Source organism: Leiobunum rupestre, chromosome 7 (genome assembly GCF_980474605.1).
Source record: "Leiobunum rupestre chromosome 7, qqLeiRupe1.1.hap1, whole genome shotgun sequence".
NCBI lineage: Eukaryota > Metazoa > Arthropoda > Arachnida > Opiliones > Sclerosomatidae > Leiobunum > Leiobunum rupestre.
This window is the reverse complement of record NC_143390.1, coordinates 56,616,792-56,640,492: the sequence shown is the minus strand read 5'-3', so window position 1 is coordinate 56,640,492 and position 23,701 is coordinate 56,616,792. Positions and strand designations below refer to the sequence as shown.

Below are 23,701 nucleotides of genomic sequence, written 5' to 3'. Positions count from 1 at the left end.
AAAAATAATCCAAAATAAATAAAATAATAAAATCTAATACTTAAATAACAATAAAGTTGAAAAAACGTACTTACTTAATACAATTCATAAATTATGACATAATTTAGGCAAAAGCGCTGTCCGTCTGACACCAAATCTAGCTTCCTGAAGGCCCTGGGGAAAACTTAAAGAAATTCTCCAAGTCTCATGATGACGTCAATCGAACAGCCAATGAACGCCCTCAAAACTGCCCATAGGAAATGCTGCCAAACCAGCCAACCTATATTAGCGTAAATTAATTTCTAGGAACCTTGAGGCCAACTAGTAAATAACTACGTCAAACAGAAACAGTGCGTTCTTTACATTTTTATATTTCTAACGGTAAGTGCAAATTATTTTATAAATAGCTCAGCTTTTATTAGTGAATTATGATTTATGCAAAGGAGCCACTGTCGAAACTGATATTTAAACCGACATTTAATAATTACTTTAAATCTATCTATTGTAAAATGTTCCAATGCTAGTATTTCTAAAGTAGTTCAAATGCGACTTAGAGAAAACATTATTTGGTCTTGGTCAAAATGGCACCGTTGTATTTTTTTGATAAAGCAGGATACACGTCAAAGAAGAAGTTCGAATGGACGGCCGTATAAACGGGTCTCACCAAATCAATTTTCTTTCTTCGTGTATGATGTGCTACAACCAGCTAGTAATGGAGTGCTTTCTACGACCTAACCCAAAGGTGGGCACTGTACAGATTACCTGTGCAGGTCTGCAGATAACTGCAACCTGCACAGGTCAGGTCAAATCGGATCACGTTAGAAAAACATTTTTGCGGGTTGCAGGTTGGACAGATCAAAAGAATCGCAGATACAGGTTGGACAGATCAAAAGAATCGCAGATACAGGTTGGGTAGATCATATTATCGTAGATTTGCAGGTTCACCCGCAAACCTTCCATTTATACGTAAGATCCACTTTACCGTAACATATAAGTTGTTACAGTGTGTAATAGAACTGAGAAAACGAGTAAGCATACTATGCTGTGACGGACTGGTGTCTGTCCTCGCTAAATTAACTGTGGGGAGAGTGAAAATGTGCAGCTTTTCGGATTGAATTTTCCTTAAATCTCTCCACTCTAGCTCCACGCGGTGATGCGCCTTGACTGAATTTCGACAGCCGTACGGCTACTTTGCCCTTTTCTCTTCTCACTCGAGGCCAGCGCTAATAATGAATTTTCTTCTTAAACAACAACACTGATCGCGCCGTTGCCCAAACTCGGATAAAATTATTACTATAAAAATTAAAAAATAAACGTTTACGGCTACTAGATGGTAATTGCTCACTCTTTAGCCTTTACCTCAATAATATATATATATAAACTTCTCTGCGTATATGGTTATTAGTATTTCTGCAGGTGATTTGCAGGTTAGACAGGTTAAATAGTCTGCAGGTACAGGTTGGGTGGATCATTGGTATTTGGGAAAATGGTGCTCGAAATTTCAAGAGGGGGCGCGCTGTTCAAGGCCCTCGGGGGTCGAAATCCCCAATTTGCTTCACCAGTATACTCTAGTCAATTAGTCATATCCTCCCAAAGCCTTTCCCGACTAACTGTCTCTGTTCTCAGAAGACAATATCAAGCTTATCTGCAATGAATTTGTAGCACTTACTCATAACACAAATCACACTGTTTCACAGGAATTTGCAAACTGAAATTGAAACAAACACTAGAAACCAAACAAAATCAAAACTTTTCTAGGATAACTGGTTCGAAGTTTAAAAGTGTGTGCAATACAAAATCAGCTATTTCTAGTCTTAACCTTGTCAAATCTGTTTTTTACCCTGAAAAGTGCAAATTCCAAAATAAAGCTACGGTATGGGAATGTAGTCACGAAAAAGTTAATTTAAAAGCCAACCAGAAAAAACTAATGGAATGACATCAGACATGCAACCTGATAATTACGAGTGTAGGTTTAATAATAAACCCGAAGCATGCCCACACAGAGGTGGGCATTTTACGATTATTTTTCTATTCGAATATTTCCTTCGGCCAGTGAAGTTTCCAATTCCGCCATATGAACCTTCTTAATCTGAAAGAAGAATATGACTCTACCTTTCGAAACCACGGAAACCTTCCTTGCGCGAAGAAAACTATAACTCAGTGAACGAAACTTCGTCTTTACTACGCGAAACTGTTTTATATTCTTCCAATGAACATGGTCTTCGTTTGAAGGTTTTTACGGAGTTTTACAAAAGCGTTTCTTCGCAAGAAGATATACATGTGCTGATAGGCTAAAAAAAAGATATTATGACGATTACAAGTAAACATTTGAAATAATTTTGCTATCTAGAGTGAAGGTTGCTCGGGTGATAAATTGTTGAAGGTTGATATTGATAAGAAAATATGTTTATTTACTTTTCAGTACTATTTTTTTAATAAAACGAAAGGTGTTGATAAAATTGCATTATCTTTAATACTGTATAATTTGTTTCATTGTATAATTTGTTTTACTGTATGTATTAATGTTTGTGTGTTCATTTTATTTTTATAACCATTATTTGTAAATGGCCCCTAGCAAACTCTTCCAAAAGTAAAATTCCCCATCCTAAAAATTCCTGATTTCAAGCGGCACAAATTGATATATTATATTCTCTGACCCTTTCTACATGTAAAGTAAACTCCATCGAAAAATACTCCAGCCTCTCTGGCGCTAATATGTACTCGCCCGCTAATCCCCAAAACTTTCCATACCCTTTTCTCTAAAATGTTGGCCACCAGGGAAAAATGTTTCTTGGTAGTCTTCACGACGCCTTTAAGGCAGAATTCTCATCGGGACTCAAGTGAATGGGTCAACTTTTAACCACCGTAACCACGTAGTAAATAAATCAAAGTTATATACAAAATCTTGTACTCTCTAAATTAAGATAGTCCAACTTAATAACCTATCTTCTAGATTTTTCAGTCGGTTTAGAAGATTAAGTAGCTCTCCCAAATTAATAGTTAAAGGCGCGGAAAAGAAGAATAAATTCGGAAGTCCTTTAACTAGATATTCTTCATGGTGCCGAAACGCCGGGATTAAACGGACATAATAATTTTTTGGTTACTAATCAACCAGCGGAATAGGACGGATTTTTAGAGAGGTTAAAACCCGCGGAAAATAAATTTTGGAACGGTTACGAAACAATCGGCGGAGCGGATTAGTGATATTAGTGAGAAGTAAGAACTAAAAATGAATAACGAAGTGTCAACCGACCAGAGCGCAGTGGGAGCGGGGAACTTAAATAAGACAAATAAATTAAATCCGGAGTTAACGAGATTGAGATCCTTGAGGACACCAGCGCGATCAAACCAAACTAAAGCCACCAACGCCATGAGTGCCCTGCTGAAAGACAAAACTACGGACGAAGAGGACATCGAAGACCATTTAACGCTGATGTTATCAAGAGCGGAAACGCTTAGTAATTTAGATAAAACAATTTTGGACTTAATTAAAGACGCATCTTCGCTGGAAAAAGAAGGGGAAGAAATAGACGCCTACTACGAGAAAAACAACTTCGAAATGCTAAAGATAAAGGCGCAGAGGATCGTCAAGAAGGCCAACGGAGTCAACTCAGCAGCATCAGGGTCTACAAGTGGACCATCAAACGTAACGAACACTAACGGAAACCAAGTCACCGTCATCAGGGAGGAAAGCAGCAGGTTACCAACGTTAGTGCTCCCAAGATTCTCCGGTGATATTACCGAATGGGCAGGGTTTTGGAGCCGTTTTGAATCCACTTTTAAGGATAAGCCCCAAACTACTAAGGTAGAAAAATTTAATTATCTGTATTCTTTTTTGGAGGGTGACGCGAAGAAAACCTTAATTGGAATGAAAGCTAGTGAGGAAAATTACGATGAGGCGGAAAAGATTTTAAAAGAAAGGTTTGATAGAAAAGATCTAGTTATACATACTCATGGTAGAAGGTTAATGAATTTAGAGCCAGTGTTGGACTCGAGCGATACTAAAGGGTTACGTAATCTATATGATAAGATTCAATTCAACGTAAGATGCCTTAAAGGCTTAGGTGTAGACGCCACCTTAAGTGGTACATTCATTTGTCCCAGACTGATTGAATGTTTACCAAAAGACATCAGGTTAGATTACAGTAAGAAATATTTTAAAGATGGTGATTGGAACCTAAAAGCTTTTACCGATTTTTTGCAAAGCGAGGTTGAAGGTCGCGAAACTTGCGCACTCTTAGGTGAAGTCAAAGATAAAGAGAAATCGCAAACGCGTTCCTACGATAGAAGGGAAAATTCGCATCAAAATAACAGGCATGATAATTTGCGAAGTTACGTTCCCTCGACGCAAGCTCTACTAACTAGCGTTGCCCCGCGCAGCCTTTATTGCATTTTCTGCAAAGCTACGGAGCACGCAACGAGAAGCTGTACCAATTACACGCTCGAAGAAAAAAGAAATATAACGCGAGATCAAAGGAGATGCTATATTTGCTTAAGACCAAATCATGACGCCCGAAGATGCGACTCAGATTATCAAAACTGTCGAATTTGTAAAAGACGGCATAACCAAGCGCTTTGCACGCGAAACGAGGCCCACAAGCGAGACAAAACTGAAGGGATGCCCCCCGAAGAAGCGAGGGAAATAAATACGAATACAGTTTTCGATAATGAGAGAAAAAACGTTCTTTTGCAAACCGCGCAGATTTTTGTCAAAAATCCAGACTATCCCCAAAATCAAGGAGCCGGCCCTCTGAAGTTAGTACTGGACAATGGAAGCCAAGGGACATTCGTCTTGAACGAAGTTGCCGATAAACTGCAACTACCGGTCCTGGTGAGCGAATTTGGAAACCAGGCAGCGGAGGAGAAAAAGAGAAAAATAGTTCGGCTCACCGTTCAAAACACCTCTGACCCGGGGAAGAAAATCGAGGTAGAAGCAGTGGCAGTACCTTTCATATGCCGCGCGCAAACGCAAGATTGTCAAGAAATTAAGAATTTCGTGGAGAAAACAAAAGTAGTATTGGCAGATGATCCCAGAAAAGAAGGTCCCAGTAACTCGAAAATAAGCTTATTAATCGGCGGAGATTACTATTGGGACATCGTGAGCGGTAAAACGGAAAGACTTCAACACAAGCTCGTAGCTATGGACACGCTTTTTGGATGGACCATAGAAGGCCCCATGAGCACGCCGAAATCCAATGTCAAGCGAGTTGAAATTCAAAACAATTTAATTACCGTAATGAATGTCAACTCTAAAGATGCGGATCTGACAAAATTGGTAAAAGGCTTCTGGGATCTGGAAGCCATCGGTATTCAAACTAAACCAGAAAGACTATCGGAAGGAGATGATGTTTTGGAAAAATTTGAGCGAGATGTAACATTCAATGATGAAGAAGGACGCTATCAGGTTAAATTCCCGTGGAATACGGAGAAAGACATTCTACCTAATAATTTACGATTAGCAACGAAACGAGCCTCAGGTCTAGCGAAAAGGTTTAACAAAAACCCTAAATACTACAACGCCTACAAAAACATAATAAATGAGCAGCTTGAACTCGGAATAGTGGAGAAGGTGTCTGAAAACGAAGCAACAAGTAGGCCAGGGACATATTATATTCCACATCAGGGAGTTAGCAGAGAAGGGAGTTAAACCACAAAACTACGAGCCGTTTTAGACGGTTCAGCCCACGAAGATGGAGTTCCGTCGCTAAATGACTGCCTTTCCAATGGTCCGAATCTCAATCCGGATCTATTGTTATTGCTCCTTTGCTTCAGAAAATTTCCCGTGGCGATTGTCGCTGATATTGAGAAAGCGTTCCTTCAAGTGTCGCTGGTGAAGGAAGAACGAGACACTTGCAGAATTTTATGGGTCAAGGAAGAAGAAAACGGCAAAGTCAAGGAAAACGAATTTACCACTTTGCGCATGACCAGAGTGCCATTCGGCGTGAAACCAAGTCCTTATCTTTTGGCCGCTACAATAAAACATCACATCAAGAAATACGAAACCATAGATCCAGAAGCCGTAAACGTTCTGAACAAAAAACTCTACGTTGACGACTTAGTTGCCGGAAATCAAAATGTAGAAAGCGCGTTTCAGCTATCAAAGAGAATGTCAATCATATTGAGCGAAGCCAAGATGAATCTAAGAAAATGGCAATCCAATTCGGAAGAATTACGCAAGATGTGGGGAGAAGAGGCGGACAAACCAAATGCCGTGACCAAATTTCAAGTTCAAGCGCCAAATGGTCAAAAAAATTTAGGATTACAATGGGATCCAATTGCAGACGTATTCAGTTTCGATCTTTCTAATCTAGTTGATGTATTAAAAGAAGTAAAATTCTCTAAACGCTACGCACTCAGCTCTGTGTCCCAGATTTTCGACCCCATAAGCGTATTAGCCCCCTTTACCATCAGGGCAAAATTCATCCTCCAAGAGCTATGGGAAAAGAAAACCAAGTGGGACGAAGAGTTAAACGAAGAAATGGCGAAGAAATTTGAAAAATGGTGCAGCGAATTGCCCGAATTAAGGAAGATCAAAATACCAAGGTACTATTTTACTACAAATCAAGCGGATCAAATTAAAAAATTGGAAATTCACGGTTTTTGCGACGCGAGCAAAAGGGCGTACGCTGCCGTCGTATATCTAAGGTACGAATTGAAAAATGGAGAAATTGGAGTCTCCCTCGTGACATCAAAGTCGAGGGTAGCGCCGCTCAAACGAGTAGACCCGTCGGACGAAGATTTGTCATTACCTCGATTGGAATTAATGGGGTGCGTTTTAGGCGCGCGTCTCGTAAACAATATCAAAGGGATATGGGAGTCGGAAAATATAGATATATTCATGTGGTCAGACTCTACAATTGCCTTGCATTGGGTGAAAGGATCGACCAAGGTTTGGAAGCCATTTGTCCAGAATAGAGTGGTAGAAATACAAAAATTATCTAACCCAAAAGTGTGGCAACACTGCCCAGGATTTCAAAATCCAGCGGATATCCCAACGAGAGGAGCACGAGCGGAAGAATTGAGTCAAAGCGAATCTTGGTGGAAAGGCCCCACGTGGCTTAAGAGAGATAAGTCCGAATGGCCCGCGGACGCGATGCCAGAAGTAAATATACAAATAATATATAATTGAAAAAGAAAAACGAAAAACTGTACTCGCAGTCGCTAGGACAGAAAAGGCGGGAGTAAGTCAAATAATAGATTTATATAGATATAACGACCTGGATAAAACACTACGTATTACGGCTTATGTCTTCAGAGCAATAAAATATTTCCGAAAAGACAGAAGACAAAGGGGAGTTATTAAAACGGAAGAAATTTTGGACGCTGAAAATACTTGGATAAGATGCGTACAGAAACAAGACTTTAGGCAAGAATTATCAGCATTACAAAACAAGGAGAAAATTGAGAAAAGTTCGAAAATCGCGGAATTAAGACCAATATTAAATGACAATAAAATCCTTTGCGTCGGAGGCAGATTAACTGAAGCAGATTTAGATTACGAAATTAAGCATCCAATAATTCTCAAGAAGGAACAAAGATTGGCTAGATTAATCATGGATCGGTGTCATTATCAGATGATGCACGGTGGAATCCAGAGCACCCTAACCCAATCACGGGAAAAATATTGGGTAACCGCCGGGAGACAACTCGCGAGAAAATCGGTCAAAAGTTGCCTACAATGTCGAAAAGCCGGAGTAAAAGCGGGGGACGCCCCCACGGTGCCCCTTCCCAAAGATCGAGTTGAACAATCGCCGAGCTTCGAAATCGTCGGGATTGATTTCGCCGGACCCCTCTACGTCAAAATGACGGCCGGAGAGGTCGCCAAATCGTACATTTGCCTTTTCACGTGCGCCGTGACAAGGGCGATACACCTGGAATTAGTAACGTCGTTATCGACTAGAGACTTTTTATTAGCGTTCACGCGGATGATTTCCAGAAGAGGAATTCCTAGAAAAGTATACACGGATAACGCGAAAACCTTCAACCGAGCTAGTAAAGATCTAAATGCAATTTGGAAAAATTTAAAAAGTAACGAAGTGTAAAATTTTTACGGGAAAAAGGGGATTTCATGGCATTTTATTGTGGAGAGAGCCGCGTGGTATGGCGGATGGTGGGAAATTCTGGTTAAAAGTACAAAATCAATATTAAAAAAGAACTTAGGAAATGCCTCTCTTACGTATGTCGAGATGGAAACAATGTTAATTCAAACTGAGGCCGTCATTAATTCAAGGCCAATCACGTACGTTACTAGCGAATCGAATGATCCCCAATCACTGACCCCCTTTCACTTTCTAATCGGAAAACGTTTAACATGTCTGCCACCTCAAATTGTCAAAAATGAAAAAGCCCCCAAAACGCAAATTGAAATGAATAACCGTCAAAAGTATCGCTCCGCTCTAATGACTAGATTATGGAATAGATGGAAGAAAGAGTATTTATTAGAACTCAGATCAGCTCATCAAATTAAATTAGCCAGAAATAAGTCTAAAATTAAAGTAGGAGACGTCATGATGATTCATGATGATAATGTTCAAAAACATCTATGGAAATTAGGGATAGTAGTTGAAATTTGTGAGGGTAGAGATGAAAACATTAGGTCATGTATGATAAGAACATCAAATGGAAATGTAATAAGGAAACCTATTCAATTGTTATATCCGTTGGAAATAGACGCAATTTCGGTACGCGAAAATACGGACGATTTGAACTGTGAAGCTTAAATGTTTAAATCAACATTAAAATAGATATGTTGTAAAAAATAATAATAATAATCTTGATTTAACTTGTCGGAATAATTTGTTTACCCGTTATAAATACTAACGTATTTATCGGCGGAGTGTATAACTTGTTTCATTGTATAATTTGTTTTACTGTATGTATTAATGTTTGTGTGTTCATTTTATTTTTATAACCATTATTTGTAAATGGCCCCAAGCAAGCTTCAGCCAAGCTCATCATTGTTTCTAGCAGTGGCGTAGTCGGATAGTCCTTTTTTAGAAAAAAAAAGTTATTTGTGACGAGAGTATAAACAAAGGAATCGTCACCGGACTTACCTATTAACGTTGTCACCATTGTTATAAATTTAGAACATACTTGCTAGTTCGGGAGTTTGTGTTAGAAAAATCGGATTCTGTCGCTTCGAGTGTCGAAAAGAAAACTAAAGTTAACGAAGCGAACCCAACCGTTTTTGACACTGAATTTTCAAAACAATTGCATAGGTCCCCTCTCCCGGGAAAGCGTAATCTTATGGGAGATTGCACAGGTCTAATAATCAGCTAGGCTAATACCCAAGGCTAGGCCTAAGTCATCAAGCGACTTTTGAAGCCATTAATTCAGGTGGCCGGGTTACAAAGCGTAGGAGGGTGGTGGAAAGCCCTACATGCCACGCGAGCCAACAGCTCCCTACACTAACTATTACCGTTAACCTCAACAAGGTCCCCTCTCCCGGGTAAGCGTGATCTCCTGGGAAATTGCACACGTTTCTCCCCCTTTCAACTGAAATTTAAAAGGCCCGCTTATCTCCAAGACCACTCTCGCTGTTTTGCCGTACACTCCTTTTTTTAACTGGATTCTTAGATAAACAGGAGAAAAGCGCAAAATTAATCTATCTATCTATAAAATGGCAATTGGACAGAGGTGGATTTGCCACAAGGGAAAGTAGGCCCATGGAGTCCAGTGCCCCCTGGTACATGTAGGTCCAATCCATTTGCGCAGTGACGACATTTTTCTTTAAGTAAGTATAATTACAAAGTGCCGTGTTTTTGGTGGATTAACGAATTTAGCCTTTATGCCACCAATCTTAACTTGACAATTTTAGATTTTTCGCAAGTTAATTTAAAACCCAGTCATCACGGTTTCGATTCTCTTTATACTACCTTAAGGCATGAGCCAATAAAAGCAAGACATGACTCTCTTATAACTACACGGACAATAAGATAAACCAATGAGCTGGTAGTGCCAACCAACGGTAAAACTTTAAAAATAAGGAAAACGTCAGACCTGAAACAAGTCACGTGAGTTCTTTTGAATGGCTTCGGGAAACGTGAGACCAAGGCTTCGTTACCGAATTGTCGTTTGTAAATTATAATAATTAAAAAACATTATTACAATGTAAATACCCTATTTTATGCGGACACCTAATATTTTGTATTATTTCAGGTATTTGTTTTAAAATTAAGAATTAAAACCCCAACCATATTCTCGTCAAACAGTATCAATGTTGTAAGTCGGAAAATTTTCCGCTGAAAATTTTCCGGAAAATTTTCCGTATTGTTCTGCAAAAAAATAATTTCCCATTGTCACTCGAAAATCTGCCTCAACATGGGCCAATAAATGATAAATCCAGGACATGACTGCTGTACCTTCCCACGAACTAAATCAGCCGGCCAGCCGAATGAACATAAAGTTATGTATTTGACCCCGCCGTTCCGCTAGGCACTACGGCGGCCCACAACCCTCAACCAGGTCCGGACAAAAATGCGCTTTGCGAAACAAACGTTCGGCCAGTGAGACAGCTATAAGAAGAGGCTCACATATGGCAAACAAACGCCCTCATCACGGCCCAACAAAAGGCGACACCATGGGCCTGCCCGAGAACCCATCCTCGCACAGCTGAGGGCTAGAGAGACTTTCTCTTCCACTGCAAAAACCATCCCCGATAACAAGCGGCTTCCCGGGAAACTTGTGGAGAGGAAGGAAAGGGGGATAAAAATACATATTAGGGGCAAATTACGCTGGTTTCATGAGCGCCATCTAGCGTTAGATAAATCGGATTTTTGCACGCTAATATCTAAAAATTCGACATTTGAAAAAAAACGACGAAAGTAAACTGAAAAATAAGCCCCTGGTATGACGTAGTTCGGCTATTGCGCTTTTTCTTTCCACCAGATGGCGATACTTTGGGTGTTAGAGATAGTGTCCGCGTTTTGGGAGAAAGGTCAAGTCCGGGATTTATTATTTATTGGCCCATGGCCTCAACAACCCCTTGATGCCCCTTGTACTCTCGAGAACCGCTTAAGTTTGTGCGAATAGTGCTTTTTTTAGGAATTTGGCAAATTCCAAATACGTCGGTTTTTGGGAACAATCTGTCGGATCGAATTTCGAAAATCACTAAATAATTTGACCAAATAGGGAGACGTTTAAAAATTTGATCCAAATTAATTTTTTTATTAAATTATTCTATCAAATACAAAATTTCCGCGCTAAAACAAAGAAAGCCTTAAAGGTAATGCACCCTTTATTTATTATTAAAATTAATATATTTTCTTCTTTCTTGTCACCCTCATGAACAAAATAATATAATAATACAATAATAAGAATACAATTTCAAAGATAGATGTAATCACCCCTCCCAAAATGGTTTCTTCCACTCTACAGTGGCCGCGTTCAGTAACAGCAACGGTTGAACCGTTGAATGCACCTTCGTTACAGAACGATTTTGTTCACTTCCGGTTTTGACGTCACGTTTGTAGAATAAGCAATCCATAGAGCCGGTTATTTTGTTGATCAACGGAATCCGGACGTCACAGTCTCAGTACGCGGGAAGGCTAACTGCGGACGACACATCAGACGACATTTCCCTTTGGAGTTACTGTCCTTATTATTACAATACGCGCAAAACACCATCTACTCCCGGATTTGTGAATTTTCGATTCTAGAAGACGCTACACACAAGAAGTGGCTAGAAAACTTTAACACCACAGCGCTATCTAAAACTATTTAGGTTGCGAATTTACAAACGTCAAGATAATTTTAAATTTTGTTTGCTTCGTCAGAATCGTCATTCGCCACTAGTGACTCGGGTTTGTGTAGTGTATTGAATAGCGCTTTGGTGTGCCCTGAGGCTTAAATGTCCAGCTGACAAAATAGGTGCCATTCGATGGCTCCTGGTAGTGTCGATAATCGAACATATAAAAACCAAATCCAAATTAATACATAAATTAACCAAAGGTTATTGCTAGAGAATCGATTTATTCCAGGGGTGTAGCCAGGATTTGGTTTCGGGAGGGGCGCACATTGTAAAAAGTAAAACAAAACATAAAAAATTGTATATAGAACCATAGGTTTCGGTGAGGCACGTGCCCCCTGGAATCTTAGGTCAAATAGAAGAATTAATTAGCAGTAGATCCACCTTCTATCACGGTGTAAGTTACCTACTTTTGGAGGCGTAGCCAGAATTTGGCTATGGAGTGGGAACACAATTGAAAAGAAAAATTTAGTAAAATATTTGTTGATACAATCATGCATGTCCCCCTCCCTCCCCCCTTGGATTACGCCACTGCCTATACTCGACTTCTGTTGTTAACTATAAATCTTGTGCCAGTTACTTTTCTGTAATCGAAAGTGTTTATCAATTCGCTTTAGCTAATTTACGGAAGTTATTAATACACCCGAGATGAAACTATAAGTAGCATAATGCATAAGTAAAATGCTTCCGTTTTCACTTGATGCTAGGTCTCACCAATCACAATATAAATCATTTATGTGGCTAAACACTAAAAACGGCTCATAATTGTTTGTTGTCTTTGAAACTGCCAGTTAACAATGCACTGAACTAATTTTCATTGTATTCCAATTAACATAAACATGGCAGCTGTCAGCACTTTAGTAAGCATCGGCTCAATGATGTCAGCAACGGTCCCACTGAACCATAAGCGGCCGTTCAATAGATTTCAAGAAATCACAATGGTCCACAAAACCAGTTTCAGGGGTGGGCTAAGGACATTAGTTCCGCAACTGCCTGCGATAATGGATAAACTTATTTGAATTTACAAAATATCAGTATCAATGTAGAGCAAGTAACGAGAAACCTATAGCTATCGTGTTCAATGCATTCAAAATAATAAAGCTGGCATGACAGTACGGGTTATTCTTAAATAATGTGTACATCAGAAACGTCAATGAAACCCGAGGACTATCAGATTTGTCACTCCAGCGGCTCAAAAATGTCACCCATCTAATACGATAAAATCATATGGGATCAATTGTAAACGAACCATGTTTATTACGTTTTCCATCAAGTCATATAATGTCTCATTAAAACCTTACCGACGAAAAATATAGAGATTTTTAGGAAGTTTCGTGAATTTATTTCGATTCTATTGAAAATTTAAACGTTACAAGACTGAAAAAATTACCTGGTTGTGCTATTTGAAACTGTATTTATTTATATACCACGCCAAATATAATGACGATAAATAACAAATTATATTTATTTATAGAAATATGTCCACCAACAGACTCATAGTCTCTTTAAATACGGTAACGTTAAAAAAAATTGCCGCACCAGGCAGTGGCGCTTTAATTGACATCCAGGGTCTTCGGCTTGAGCTTCAAAAGGGTCCTTAGAAGTTAGACTTTCCTTTCTACAATCCTCTCAGGCACTCGTCTTTAAGCAAGTTCCTGGATCTTTAGTTTTAAACCTTATAGTTTATGCGCTTAAAACATGTGTAAATAGTTTAAAAAAATATATTTATGGCCTCACGAATTTTAATCACGTTAATACTTGCATACATTTTCCACACTATTGCGATGTCGCTAGAATCAAATAAGTATAATGATAGTACGAATTTTAGTTTGAAGAATGAATGTTGCTATAGAAAGAACTAAAGCTTTATACTTCGAAGCTTTCACATAACTCATTCACAAAAAATTTCTTCGTTCGACGGTTTTCGAAGCACCTTTGCGTAATTTTTTAACGATTGAAGATATTTCAGACCATTTCGGTTAAAAATTAGTATGAAACCTTTTTTACTACCATCTATAAAACCGAATGGTGTTCAGGAAAATGTTTGATTCACAACTTAATTTTTTTGAGGGATGATATGTTTAACTTTGAAATGTTCGAACGAATAAACTAGATACGTTTTATTGTTTTAAAACTTTCAACTTGTGAAGGCTACTCGACTTTTTTGTAGGAATTCGATTACTTCGCGAAAGAAGTCTAGTGAAGGTAAATTGCTTCTTCAAAGGCAGTCCGTGAAGCGAAAGTGCCCAACTCTGTGCCCACATGAGTGATTCTCCAGATGCCTAAGCGACCTGCGAATGCGATGGAGAATGATGCGTCGAACTTAAATGCCCTTTCTGCATCAAAGGATAATCTGTCGCAGACCTTGCAACAAAGAAATGGCCTAGTCCAAACTGGAAATGATTTGGTTCTAGATAAACAACACGCATATTACTACCAGTGTCAAGGTCAGATATTCATTTGTGACAAAGCATTCTGTGATTCTATTGTATTGGAGAAGGATAAACTTTCGTACCCAGAATTAAGCATGATAATGATTTCTGGGAGGTAAACATACCCAAAGCTACCAGTTCTTTCGGAAATACATTCTCGATGGAATTACAAGCGACATATTTTACCTATGGAAATCACATAGCACTTCATCGCAGCCTACAGCTGTTGATGAGCCTAGCACCTCGTCCCAGAATCCAAAAAAAATGGTGTGTTTGTAATGGGATATTTAATGATGATGAGAAAAAGATATTTTTTGAGGCTCCAAACTGCGATATTGTGTGGTATCACGCGAGATGCTCAAAGCTTAAGAGAATTCCGAAAGGATCCTGGATTTTCAAACTTTGTCATACAAAGTAAAGCAATATGGCATTCCTAATGGAACTGGGCCTTCGAAAATCGTATCTTTTTGTCGTACACACTCAAATACCCTTTCTACGTGAATCCTTAAACTTACTTTCTTACGGGTGTCCCCAATTTAGATAGTATTCCTTTTTGAATGCTGGTAATTTCACTTCGGCAGAATGAAACCCAACAGAATACGCTATATTAAATCCCTAATCTGCTAATAGCAAATAGTTTATCTAATAACCAACAATTCTCCGTAATATGATTGTCGGATACTCGACGACCCACCCTTCGGAAAGGAAAGAAACTGAGCATTGCGGTGTAGCGCCAATTTAATATTTTACCGTGTGTTGATGCTTATATTGTGTCCAAAGCTGCCCCCTAGCCAATAAATAAGAAGGCTTTTCAGATAACACTTCAAAGGAGTCTATAATGACAGTTACCTTCCTAACCGAAAATTTCTTCAAATTATTAGCACATAAATAATAAATAGATAAATAAATCACCGCAACGAAGTTTAGAAAATAAATACTTCTAAACATGAATAAAACCCACGTGACACAGTTTTATTGGAGCCATTAAACCTATAGCCTGAATCTAAGAAATCAACATTCAACCTTATTTTAATTAAAAATATTATCAAATGCTGAAAATTTTGTTCATCTTAAAAAGGCTTAACATGGTTAAAAATAACCATCAATGCCTGAAAAGAGTTTAAGCCGGTGTAATATTTTACTTTTGCATCATCGTTAAAACTGTCTTCGAAAACAGAAGACAATTTCAATTTATTTTTAAAATTATCTATCTCAGAATTAGCTTGAAATAAAACACTTTTTAATTATTCTTATTTTCCACCTGTTCAGTCCGTTTTGCACCATTTTGTCCCAGTATTTTTTTGCCGAAGTTTGAAAACACTTGTGAGATTTAAAAGAATAGTTATAGTGCTTCAGAATGGACTTTGCCCTAGATAAATAAACATTTTAATGAAGATAAACTAAATACATCCCTAACATGTTGTTCCATTCCAATTCTTAAACATGAAACACGAGTGGAGAGTCACTTTAGGTAATCGGTGTACAAGCCCGTACCTTTTATGACTCTACTAACGAGAGTATTGGTTAATCCGTCACTGTATGCATTAACACACAATTTAAAATTGATACTAGCTTTTCAACGGTAATTGTACATTTTTAATTTATCTATTTTACGATTCACATTTTTATTGATATATTAACGTAGAATTTAACTGTAAAAATGCGAAATGTGGTTTAACCATTAATTTTAGTATCAACTTTTTGTTAAAAAAATACTAAAGGGCGTCTTTTTAACTCTGACTGGGCATTTTTCTCACAAACTAGAAGTTAGAGTAACGGATTGTTACTTGTTAGGGTATTATGTTTAGTATAGGAGCGCTTAAAATCCAAATTTATTTCTTGTTTTTTCTCATTTAATAATAATAATAATATAATATATATATATATATATATATATATATATATATATATATTATTTCATAATTAAATTTAGGGGATGTATATATCAAGGGATTTAGAGGGGGTTCCGAATAATTTAAGGATAATCTGTCGCAGACCTTGCAACAAAAAAATGGCCTAGTCCAAACTGGAAATGATTTGGTTCTAGATAAACAACACGCATATTACTACCAGTGTCAAGGTCAGATATTCATTTGTGATAAAGCATTCTGTGATTCTATTGTATTGGAGGAGGATAAAATTTTGTACCCAGAATTAAGCGGGATAATGATTTCTGGGAGGTAAACATACCCAAAGCTACCAGTTCTTTCGGAAATACATTCTAGATGGAATTACAAGCGACATATTTTACCTATGGAAATCATATAGCACTTCATCGCAGCCTACAGCTGTTGATGAGCCTAGCACCTCGTCCCAGAATAAAAAAAAATGGTGCGTTTGTAATGGGATATTTAATGATGATGAGAAAAAGATATTTTGTGAAGCTCGAAACTGCGATATTGTGTGGTATACGTCTAGTGGTCGGTGGAACAAATAAATTAACTGCAAAAATTTCAATTAATCATTAAAATTAGTATTATTTGATTTATACGAATAAATTATACGATTAAACAACGATTTAACATGCAAAATTAATCATTTTTTTCGAATATTTCTGAATAATTCTCGGTTATGGATAAATATAAACAATCGTATAATTTCTTATTCAAACTCCGACCTCTAGGTATCACGCGAGATGCTCAAAGCTTAAGAGAATTCCGAAAGGATCCTGGATTTTCAAACTTTGTCATACAAAGTAAAGCAATATGGCAAAGTTCCCATTTTTAACATGAATTTTATTAAAAAATTAAATGTATAAAACATTCCAAAACATAAAACGTAAACAATTTTAAGTCACATTTTGATATTAAAGTGCCAATTTTAATGTGAACCTATTAATCTATTCGTTAATAATTGACTGGCACACATTAAACAATGAGCAACAAACTTGGACTAATTTGTCAATAATAGCGAACTGTCTGTTACTATCAGAAATAGTTTAGCATTCCTAATGGAACTGGGCCTTCGAAAATCGTATCTTTTTGTCGTACACACTCAAATACCCTTTCTACGTGAATCCTTAAACTTACTTTTTTACGGGTGTAATAAAATATTTGGGGCGTCTCTACGCCCGTAAAGAAAAGTACATTATGGTAGTGGAAACCAAGCTTGACACAATATTTTTGGGTGACTGCTCGTTATCGTGGCATTTAAGCACTTATTAAAAATACAAAACTTTTCATTCCAGGTGGACGACTCAAAAACTACACATGTTTTTCTAATTTTTATATTTTTCACAGACCAAGTTTTATATATAACACCGTAAAAATTTTAAATTACGCAAACAATTTATTTCTTGTTTTTCTCATTTAATAATAATAATGAATGAATGAACGTGGGGTTTATTGTGTAACAAAACAATCCTGGTTACAAGATCAGCTAGTTGATACACATTTTAACAAATGAGAAAAATATACATTGGTGAAAATAATGACATAAATGCATTTTTATGAAAATGTACAGCAATAGATAAATAGTATGGAAGTAAAAGTTATAAATTTTTATGTCTGACAATTTACAGCTAAATAGGTCTAGTTTGTGCATATAGTTATTTGCAGTTTTTTGTAGACGGTTTAGTGGGTTAAGGCTAGTATACAGTGTGTTGAATATTTGCTTATTTCTTAGCTTGTAGTTTGATACAGATATGTTTAGATTAGAAACAATATTTTCACTGGCCACTCTATTATTAAGTATCTTAAAGAGAAATTTTAATTCAGTTTTATCTCGAAATTGTGCTAAGGTATTAATACTAAGGTCAGTAAGAATTTTTCCATAATTATAATTGTGGGATTTTAAAAAGTTGGTGTGAAGATATTCAACAAATTTCTTTTGTATATTTTCTACGCCATGCAAAAGGTATGGGCTGCACCCACCCCAAGCTAGTGAACCGTACATGGCCCTAGATCTAACTAAACTCTTGTATAAGAGAACAAAGTGTTTTTCAGAATTATTTTTTTGCAGAGTTTCAGAATGACACCCAGCTACCTCCTACAGCTGTTAACGGTAAACTGAATATGTTCCCGGAAGTTTAAACCCACGTCCAGGAACACGCCAAGGTCTTTAATAGAAGATTTTCTAGGTATTGAACCGTTGCCAATTTTAAAGTTATACCTTAGGAGATCAGTTTTTCGAGAGAACGACACCAGAGCGGATTTAGATGGATTTATCGGGAGGTTGTTTACTGTGCATCATTCTGAAACTAAATCAATGTCGTTCTGTAGAAGTTTACAATCATCAGGTTTAAAAATATGCTTGCAAATTTTGTGGTCATCCGCTAATTGAAATAGTGAGGAATTTTTAATAATGAACTGCAGGTCGTAAATATACATATTAAATAATAGCGACGATCCTTGAGGGACCCCCGTAGTGACACCGTAGGATACATCCGTTGTAACACCATTACATTTAAGAAAAATTGGGCAAGTGTGTATTTATGTAATTTAAACCCATTTACACAATTAACTAAAGTAAATGATGATGAAAAATCACTTTTCTGATCGGCGTGTTTTACGTTCGCAGCGAGATAAATGTTGCAATTTAATCGATTTGTTAAATGCTCTAATTGCAGATATATTTTAGCATCGTTTGCCTTTATTACGATTACCACACGTATTTTCTATAATTACCAATTTTAAATTACTATGAATATCAGAACCCTTTGGTTTGGTAACCCTTGGAGTGTTATCACTGTATATTATTAATCATTATCATTTCATTATATTATTTGAATACTCAACTTGAAGTATGTCGAATGCCATAATTTTGATCTCTAACATTTTAAGTAATATATATGTCAACATTTCAATATATTATTCAATTATTTTATAATAAACAATTAAACTTCTATGCAAAAATGAAATATAATTATTTTAATTCAAACTAACCCGTTTGGTATTTTAATTACTTTATTGCAATTTTTAAATATTATTCAAAATATAAACGTTTAACAGAATGTGTAAATTAAAATATTAAATTAGCTGTTTAAAAATTGGTAAATATTCATAAAAGAACTCAAATGTTTAATTTATCATGAAGGGCTTGCCGCCACAATCCTACGCTTTGTAACCCGGCCACCTGAATTAATGGCTTTAAAAGTCGCTTGACGACTAAGGTGGTGCCTAGCTGATTATTATTTTAAACTAATTTATTTTTTAAACTTCTATTTTTAAGTTAACGTAACTCTATGAATTTATTTCTAAAAAAAATGTTATAAAAATATAAATGGTCATTCTAAACTAGTTAATTAAAATTAAATATTTCGAATTTTGGGAAATTATTTTAAAGTTTTAAATTAATTGCGATAACAAATATTAACATACACTCACACATTAACTCAGGCATATCCATAAATTTACTTAAGTTAATTGGGTAAAATGTTTTAAATTACATAGATACACACTTGCCCAATTTATCTTAAATTTATGCCATTTGCCTAAATGTAAAACAATTTTTAGATTTTTTAATATTTTGTCATGATCCCATTTTTTTAATCAAATAAATATGATTTGCAGTTTATACCCCAAATTACTTATATGAAGAAATATTTACTGGAATTTACCCAAAAGTAGCCCCCTTTACTTTAATGCACCTAAAGTCAACACATATACTTGCATTAACCTAAATTTCACATTTTACTAATATTTGCCGAAATGAACATGCATTTACCATTTTTACCCATTTCAAATACTATAACCCCAATTAAATTGTTTTATCCATATTCCTTTTTTCCCAAATTTACACGCATTTTCCCAAATTAACCTAAATTGACCAATGAATAATTTTATTTTATATTATTTATTTTGTATTATTTAAAAAAAAATTCTGCGATGTTCATTTCCATAGGAAAAAGTAGGTTTATATCAAAAACAGTTTTTTTTTGTGTTTTTTTTTTAAATAGAGCTAATACCCAAGGCACCACCTTCGACCACATAAGCAATGTTGCTTGTGCGTGATCAAGTAACAGGTGTCCGGGTTACAATGCGTAGGAGGGTGGTGGCAAGCCCTTCATGCCACGCGAGCTAACAGCTCCCTACACTAACTATTACCGTTAACCTCAGCAAGTTTTTATGGGAAGGGGAAACCGAAACTAAAGACCGCCGAAGCTTTTCAATTAAGGAAATTTTAAGTAACATAAAGGTATACTAATACCCCCAATTAAATCAAAATCTGTGAAAATCACCTCGGGTCGTCTCCTTGTAATAATTAAAAATATTTAAAACCTATAGACGACTAGTTTCGCCGACACATACGGGATCCAGAGCTCAGAACGCGTTGCAATTTCTAGCGTAGAACATTTTTCCAAATGTGTTAAGAGTTCGACAGATGGAGGTACTGCGTCCAGGAGTGAGGTTTTATAACTATATTATTTATTTAAATTGCAAGGACCTTCTCGAGCCGAAATGTTTCGGGCAGAGAAGATTTTTATCTCCCGGTAGACGACTAGCGCGGTTCGCTCTCAAATTTTGGGCTCTTAATAATGTTTGGAATTTACCAATGGGGTGTCATATATTCAGAGGTTATCGAAGGATAACAAAAAGTACGATGGTCAGAATACACACAATCCTTCAAATGTGTTAAGTTTGTTTGAGCTATTCACAGCAACCTGCAACGCCGATATCACAACCAATATATATCCACGGCCGCACATAATTGTATTTACACTTATTTGCTACTTCTAGTCATTCTTTGAAAGCATCGAAGATTCACTCTTATTTTTTACTTCTGATCACACTTATTTGTTACTACTAGTCAGCCGTTGAGTGTCACACTTATTTCTTCTGGTTATACGACAAAGACTAGTTCGATCAGTTTCATACTTATTTGTTACTTCTGATCACACTTATTAGTTCTGGTCATACGCCGAAAACTAGGTCGATCAGTGTCGTATTTAATTGTTACTTCTGGTCATACGTTGAAAGCGCGGCGCACTCTGAACGGCCTTGAAAAACGCTAGAGGGAAACGGGTGCTTAGACCTCTATAAACACGCGGATTTACAATGTTGGAAATTGCGGGAGTCCGTATACACTGAACAAAAACATTACTTAGAATTTAAATTAAGGAACGTATTTGCTAAAAAATATAACTTTCATGAAAGTCGGACTTAAATTAAGGAACTCTATGTAGATTTTTAGGCCAAAATATAAAACACAAAAATTGGGGTCCCGTTAAATACCCTGAAAACTTTACTTAAATTTAATTTTTACTGATAACTTAAGTTGTAGGTCCGCTGAATCCTAACCTATCCAACAATATTTCTTTAACGTTATTGGACTTAATGCTTAACTTCTAGGGATCCGATTTGAAAACTTTAGGAAAGGCTATCAATGGCGATAAATGTACATTCGAACGAGATATCATTGACTCTTCTAGCCCTTACAGTTGAAGAGATATGCGCGACACGGCGGCATAGGCTACACTGTACGTGAAACTAATACACACAAATCCTTAGGATTGTGGATAAAAACGAAACTGCAAGAAACAAAGGGTCTTTTTTATAGACGAGTAAATAAAACCACTTTCCATTTCAAATATCTTTAACGAACTTCCAAGGGAATTATGGGTAGAAAAGGAGGACCTGATTGGCTATTACGGGAGTCTGCGCAGAACCTATATTATCCTACTAGTACACTTTTACAAAATGTTCCGGCTAAGTGGCGATTCAGTGTTGCACATCCTCAACTAATTTATTTAATTATTATGTTTTAATGATTAAAACGGTTTTTAAATAAGAAAAACGTAGTTACTGAAGATGAACATAACAACTAGAAAAAAGGTATGATAAGATTCAAATCTAAGTATCTAACTTTAAAAATGTTTTTCAGACAAGGCTTACTGCATCTTTCAATGTAGGTCTGCTTTGAAAGATTTAAGTTTTCCAAAATGAAAGCTTCTACAAAATTCAACGCAGCACTTTGAACCACCATGTACACTCATTTAACAAAATTTAAAAAAAACTAATTATATTTAATAATAGTAAAACGATAAGAGGTCTTTTATGTATATCGTAAACGAAAAATGACCAGATAAGCAGCCGACGTTCATCGACCAATGAAAAAGGTTGATAGTTGTAAAACTCAGCCGTAAGATGTCGCTACCATCACAAATACCACGTGACTAGGCTGGATAACCCCCATTTTCTTCCCCCTTCTTCAAAATACCTTCCACGTGAAAATTAAAGAAAAACTGGCAAACAATTTCTTTACTCGTCTAACCACGGATATTTAATATAATATACTAAATATCAATTGATTGTTTTCATTTTGTTAATAAACCAAAATGACTTAAAAATTAAAAATGGTTATTATTAATACATTGAAGCTGTAGTTAAACTGACTTTTGATTTTTTGCTTAAAAATATTTTAATTTTAAATTGTTTGTAATTTATTCATAGTGAGAGATTCCTAGAAAGAGACGAAGCGCTTATAATAGATCCTTTTGTGGATTTAGAGATCTGGACTTCAACTTTAAATAATTAAAGTGCAATACCTGAAACACAAAGCGAAGTTACCTGTAAATAACAACCCTATTTACTCGTAAGGCGAAATATTTCTGAACCGAAACCAGTAACTAAAAAGAAAAGGGGAAAAGATACCCAAAAAATGAGTAAGTTTGATAAAAAATGTGTCTTTAAGGTCCGTTAAATAATAACATATATACTTTCTCATTTTAAGGAATATCAGAGAAAGATTTTTTTAAAGCTGTTGTCGGGAGTATTAAAACCGAGGGGCAGATCACTTTTTTTACCAGGTGTCCTAATAATCATGATTAAAAATTTAATCATGATTTAATCATTTTTAATCTTTGTACTGCCAAAGCTACAGATTTAATTTTAATCATGATATAATCATACGAGGGTGTCCTAATAATCATTGGAGTGAGCTGCCCCTCGATTAAAACTATATCTAACTTGGAGCAATCAACAAAAAACTGTGATTTGAATCTAGAAAGAAAATGAAAAGTCGCCAACCAGCCTACGAAAGGGCTTAAAATAAATTAAAGGTACCAAACTCTCGACTAAAATAAATTCGAACGAAAACACAACCCTAGTGAAAGATTTTTCCTTGCCCCTTAAAGTAAAAGGAATTATGCATGATGTTTGTGATATTTACTTACGTCGTTACTTTAGTTTTTTCTAAATAAGCAAACTGTGAGTATCCTAAAACAAGTATTTGTTCCTAAGAAAAGTAAAAATGAATTAAGTACAAAATTGGAAAATATGATATTTTAATTTTTTGCATTTACGACAATAAATCTTTACAGATTTTCAGTTTGAGTGTTTCGTTCTTTGGGAGCTTTAATAACATCATCTAAATCTTTAAAACGGTGTACATTTTGAACAAAATGCAATATATCGGGATTAGTGTTTCCACCGCAAGAACCCCGCTGCTTACAAAATTCCTGTTCTAAACAATCTTGATTGATATGACTGCTTAAAGAAATTTGGCATTTTTCTTAATTAAGAAACGAATTATCGCTGGAATTGATTTTGCTGTCATCAACAAGCCTTCAACTGCCTCCTGACTTAATGTCATTTTCATCTTTTCA

The 23,701-nt window shown here is 36.2% G+C and overlaps 2 protein-coding genes and 1 long non-coding RNA gene across 3 annotated transcripts; all 3 read left to right on the top strand.

The window, feature by feature from the left end:
* The first annotated feature begins 3,208 nt into the window (after nt 1-3,208).
* Nucleotides 3,209-8,021, top strand: LOC149937545 (uncharacterized). Its single transcript, XM_090153828.1, has 4 exons — nt 3,209-5,570; nt 5,661-7,081; nt 7,138-7,160; nt 7,235-8,021. The coding sequence occupies exons 1-4, from the start codon at nt 3,209-3,211 to the stop codon at nt 8,019-8,021; spliced, it is 4,593 nt and encodes a 1,530-aa protein (XP_090009954.1).
* Nucleotides 8,022-8,165: 144 nt separating this feature from the next.
* LOC149937544 (uncharacterized) lies at nt 8,166-8,699 on the top strand. Its single transcript, XM_090153827.1, has one exon. It carries the CDS (start codon nt 8,166-8,168, stop codon nt 8,697-8,699), a length of 534 nt encoding a protein of 177 aa, XP_090009953.1.
* A 9,753-nt stretch (nt 8,700-18,452) lies between these two features.
* LOC149937543 (uncharacterized) lies at nt 18,453-23,217 on the top strand. Its single transcript, XR_016472383.1, has 3 exons — nt 18,453-18,575; nt 22,548-22,759; nt 22,828-23,217. It is a non-coding gene; the product is annotated as an uncharacterized LOC149937543 (long non-coding RNA).
* Nucleotides 23,218-23,701: the final 484 nt, after the last annotated feature.

Bases quoted from the DNA above. Each gene is read 5' to 3' on its own strand.
- LOC149937545 (XM_090153828.1), top strand. From the start codon at position 3,209: ATGAATAACGAAGTGTCAACCGACCAGAGCGCAGTGGGAGCGGGGAAC. The intron at 5,571-5,660 runs GTAGGCCAGGGA...TAGACGGTTCAG, and splicing joins GTCTGAAAACGAAGCAACAA to CCCACGAAGATGGAGTTCCG. The intron at 7,161-7,234 runs GTAAGTCAAATA...TTATGTCTTCAG, and splicing joins CTAGGACAGAAAAGGCGGGA to AGCAATAAAATATTTCCGAA.
- LOC149937544 (XM_090153827.1), top strand. From the start codon at position 8,166: ATGGAAACAATGTTAATTCAAACTGAGGCCGTCATTAATTCAAGGCCA.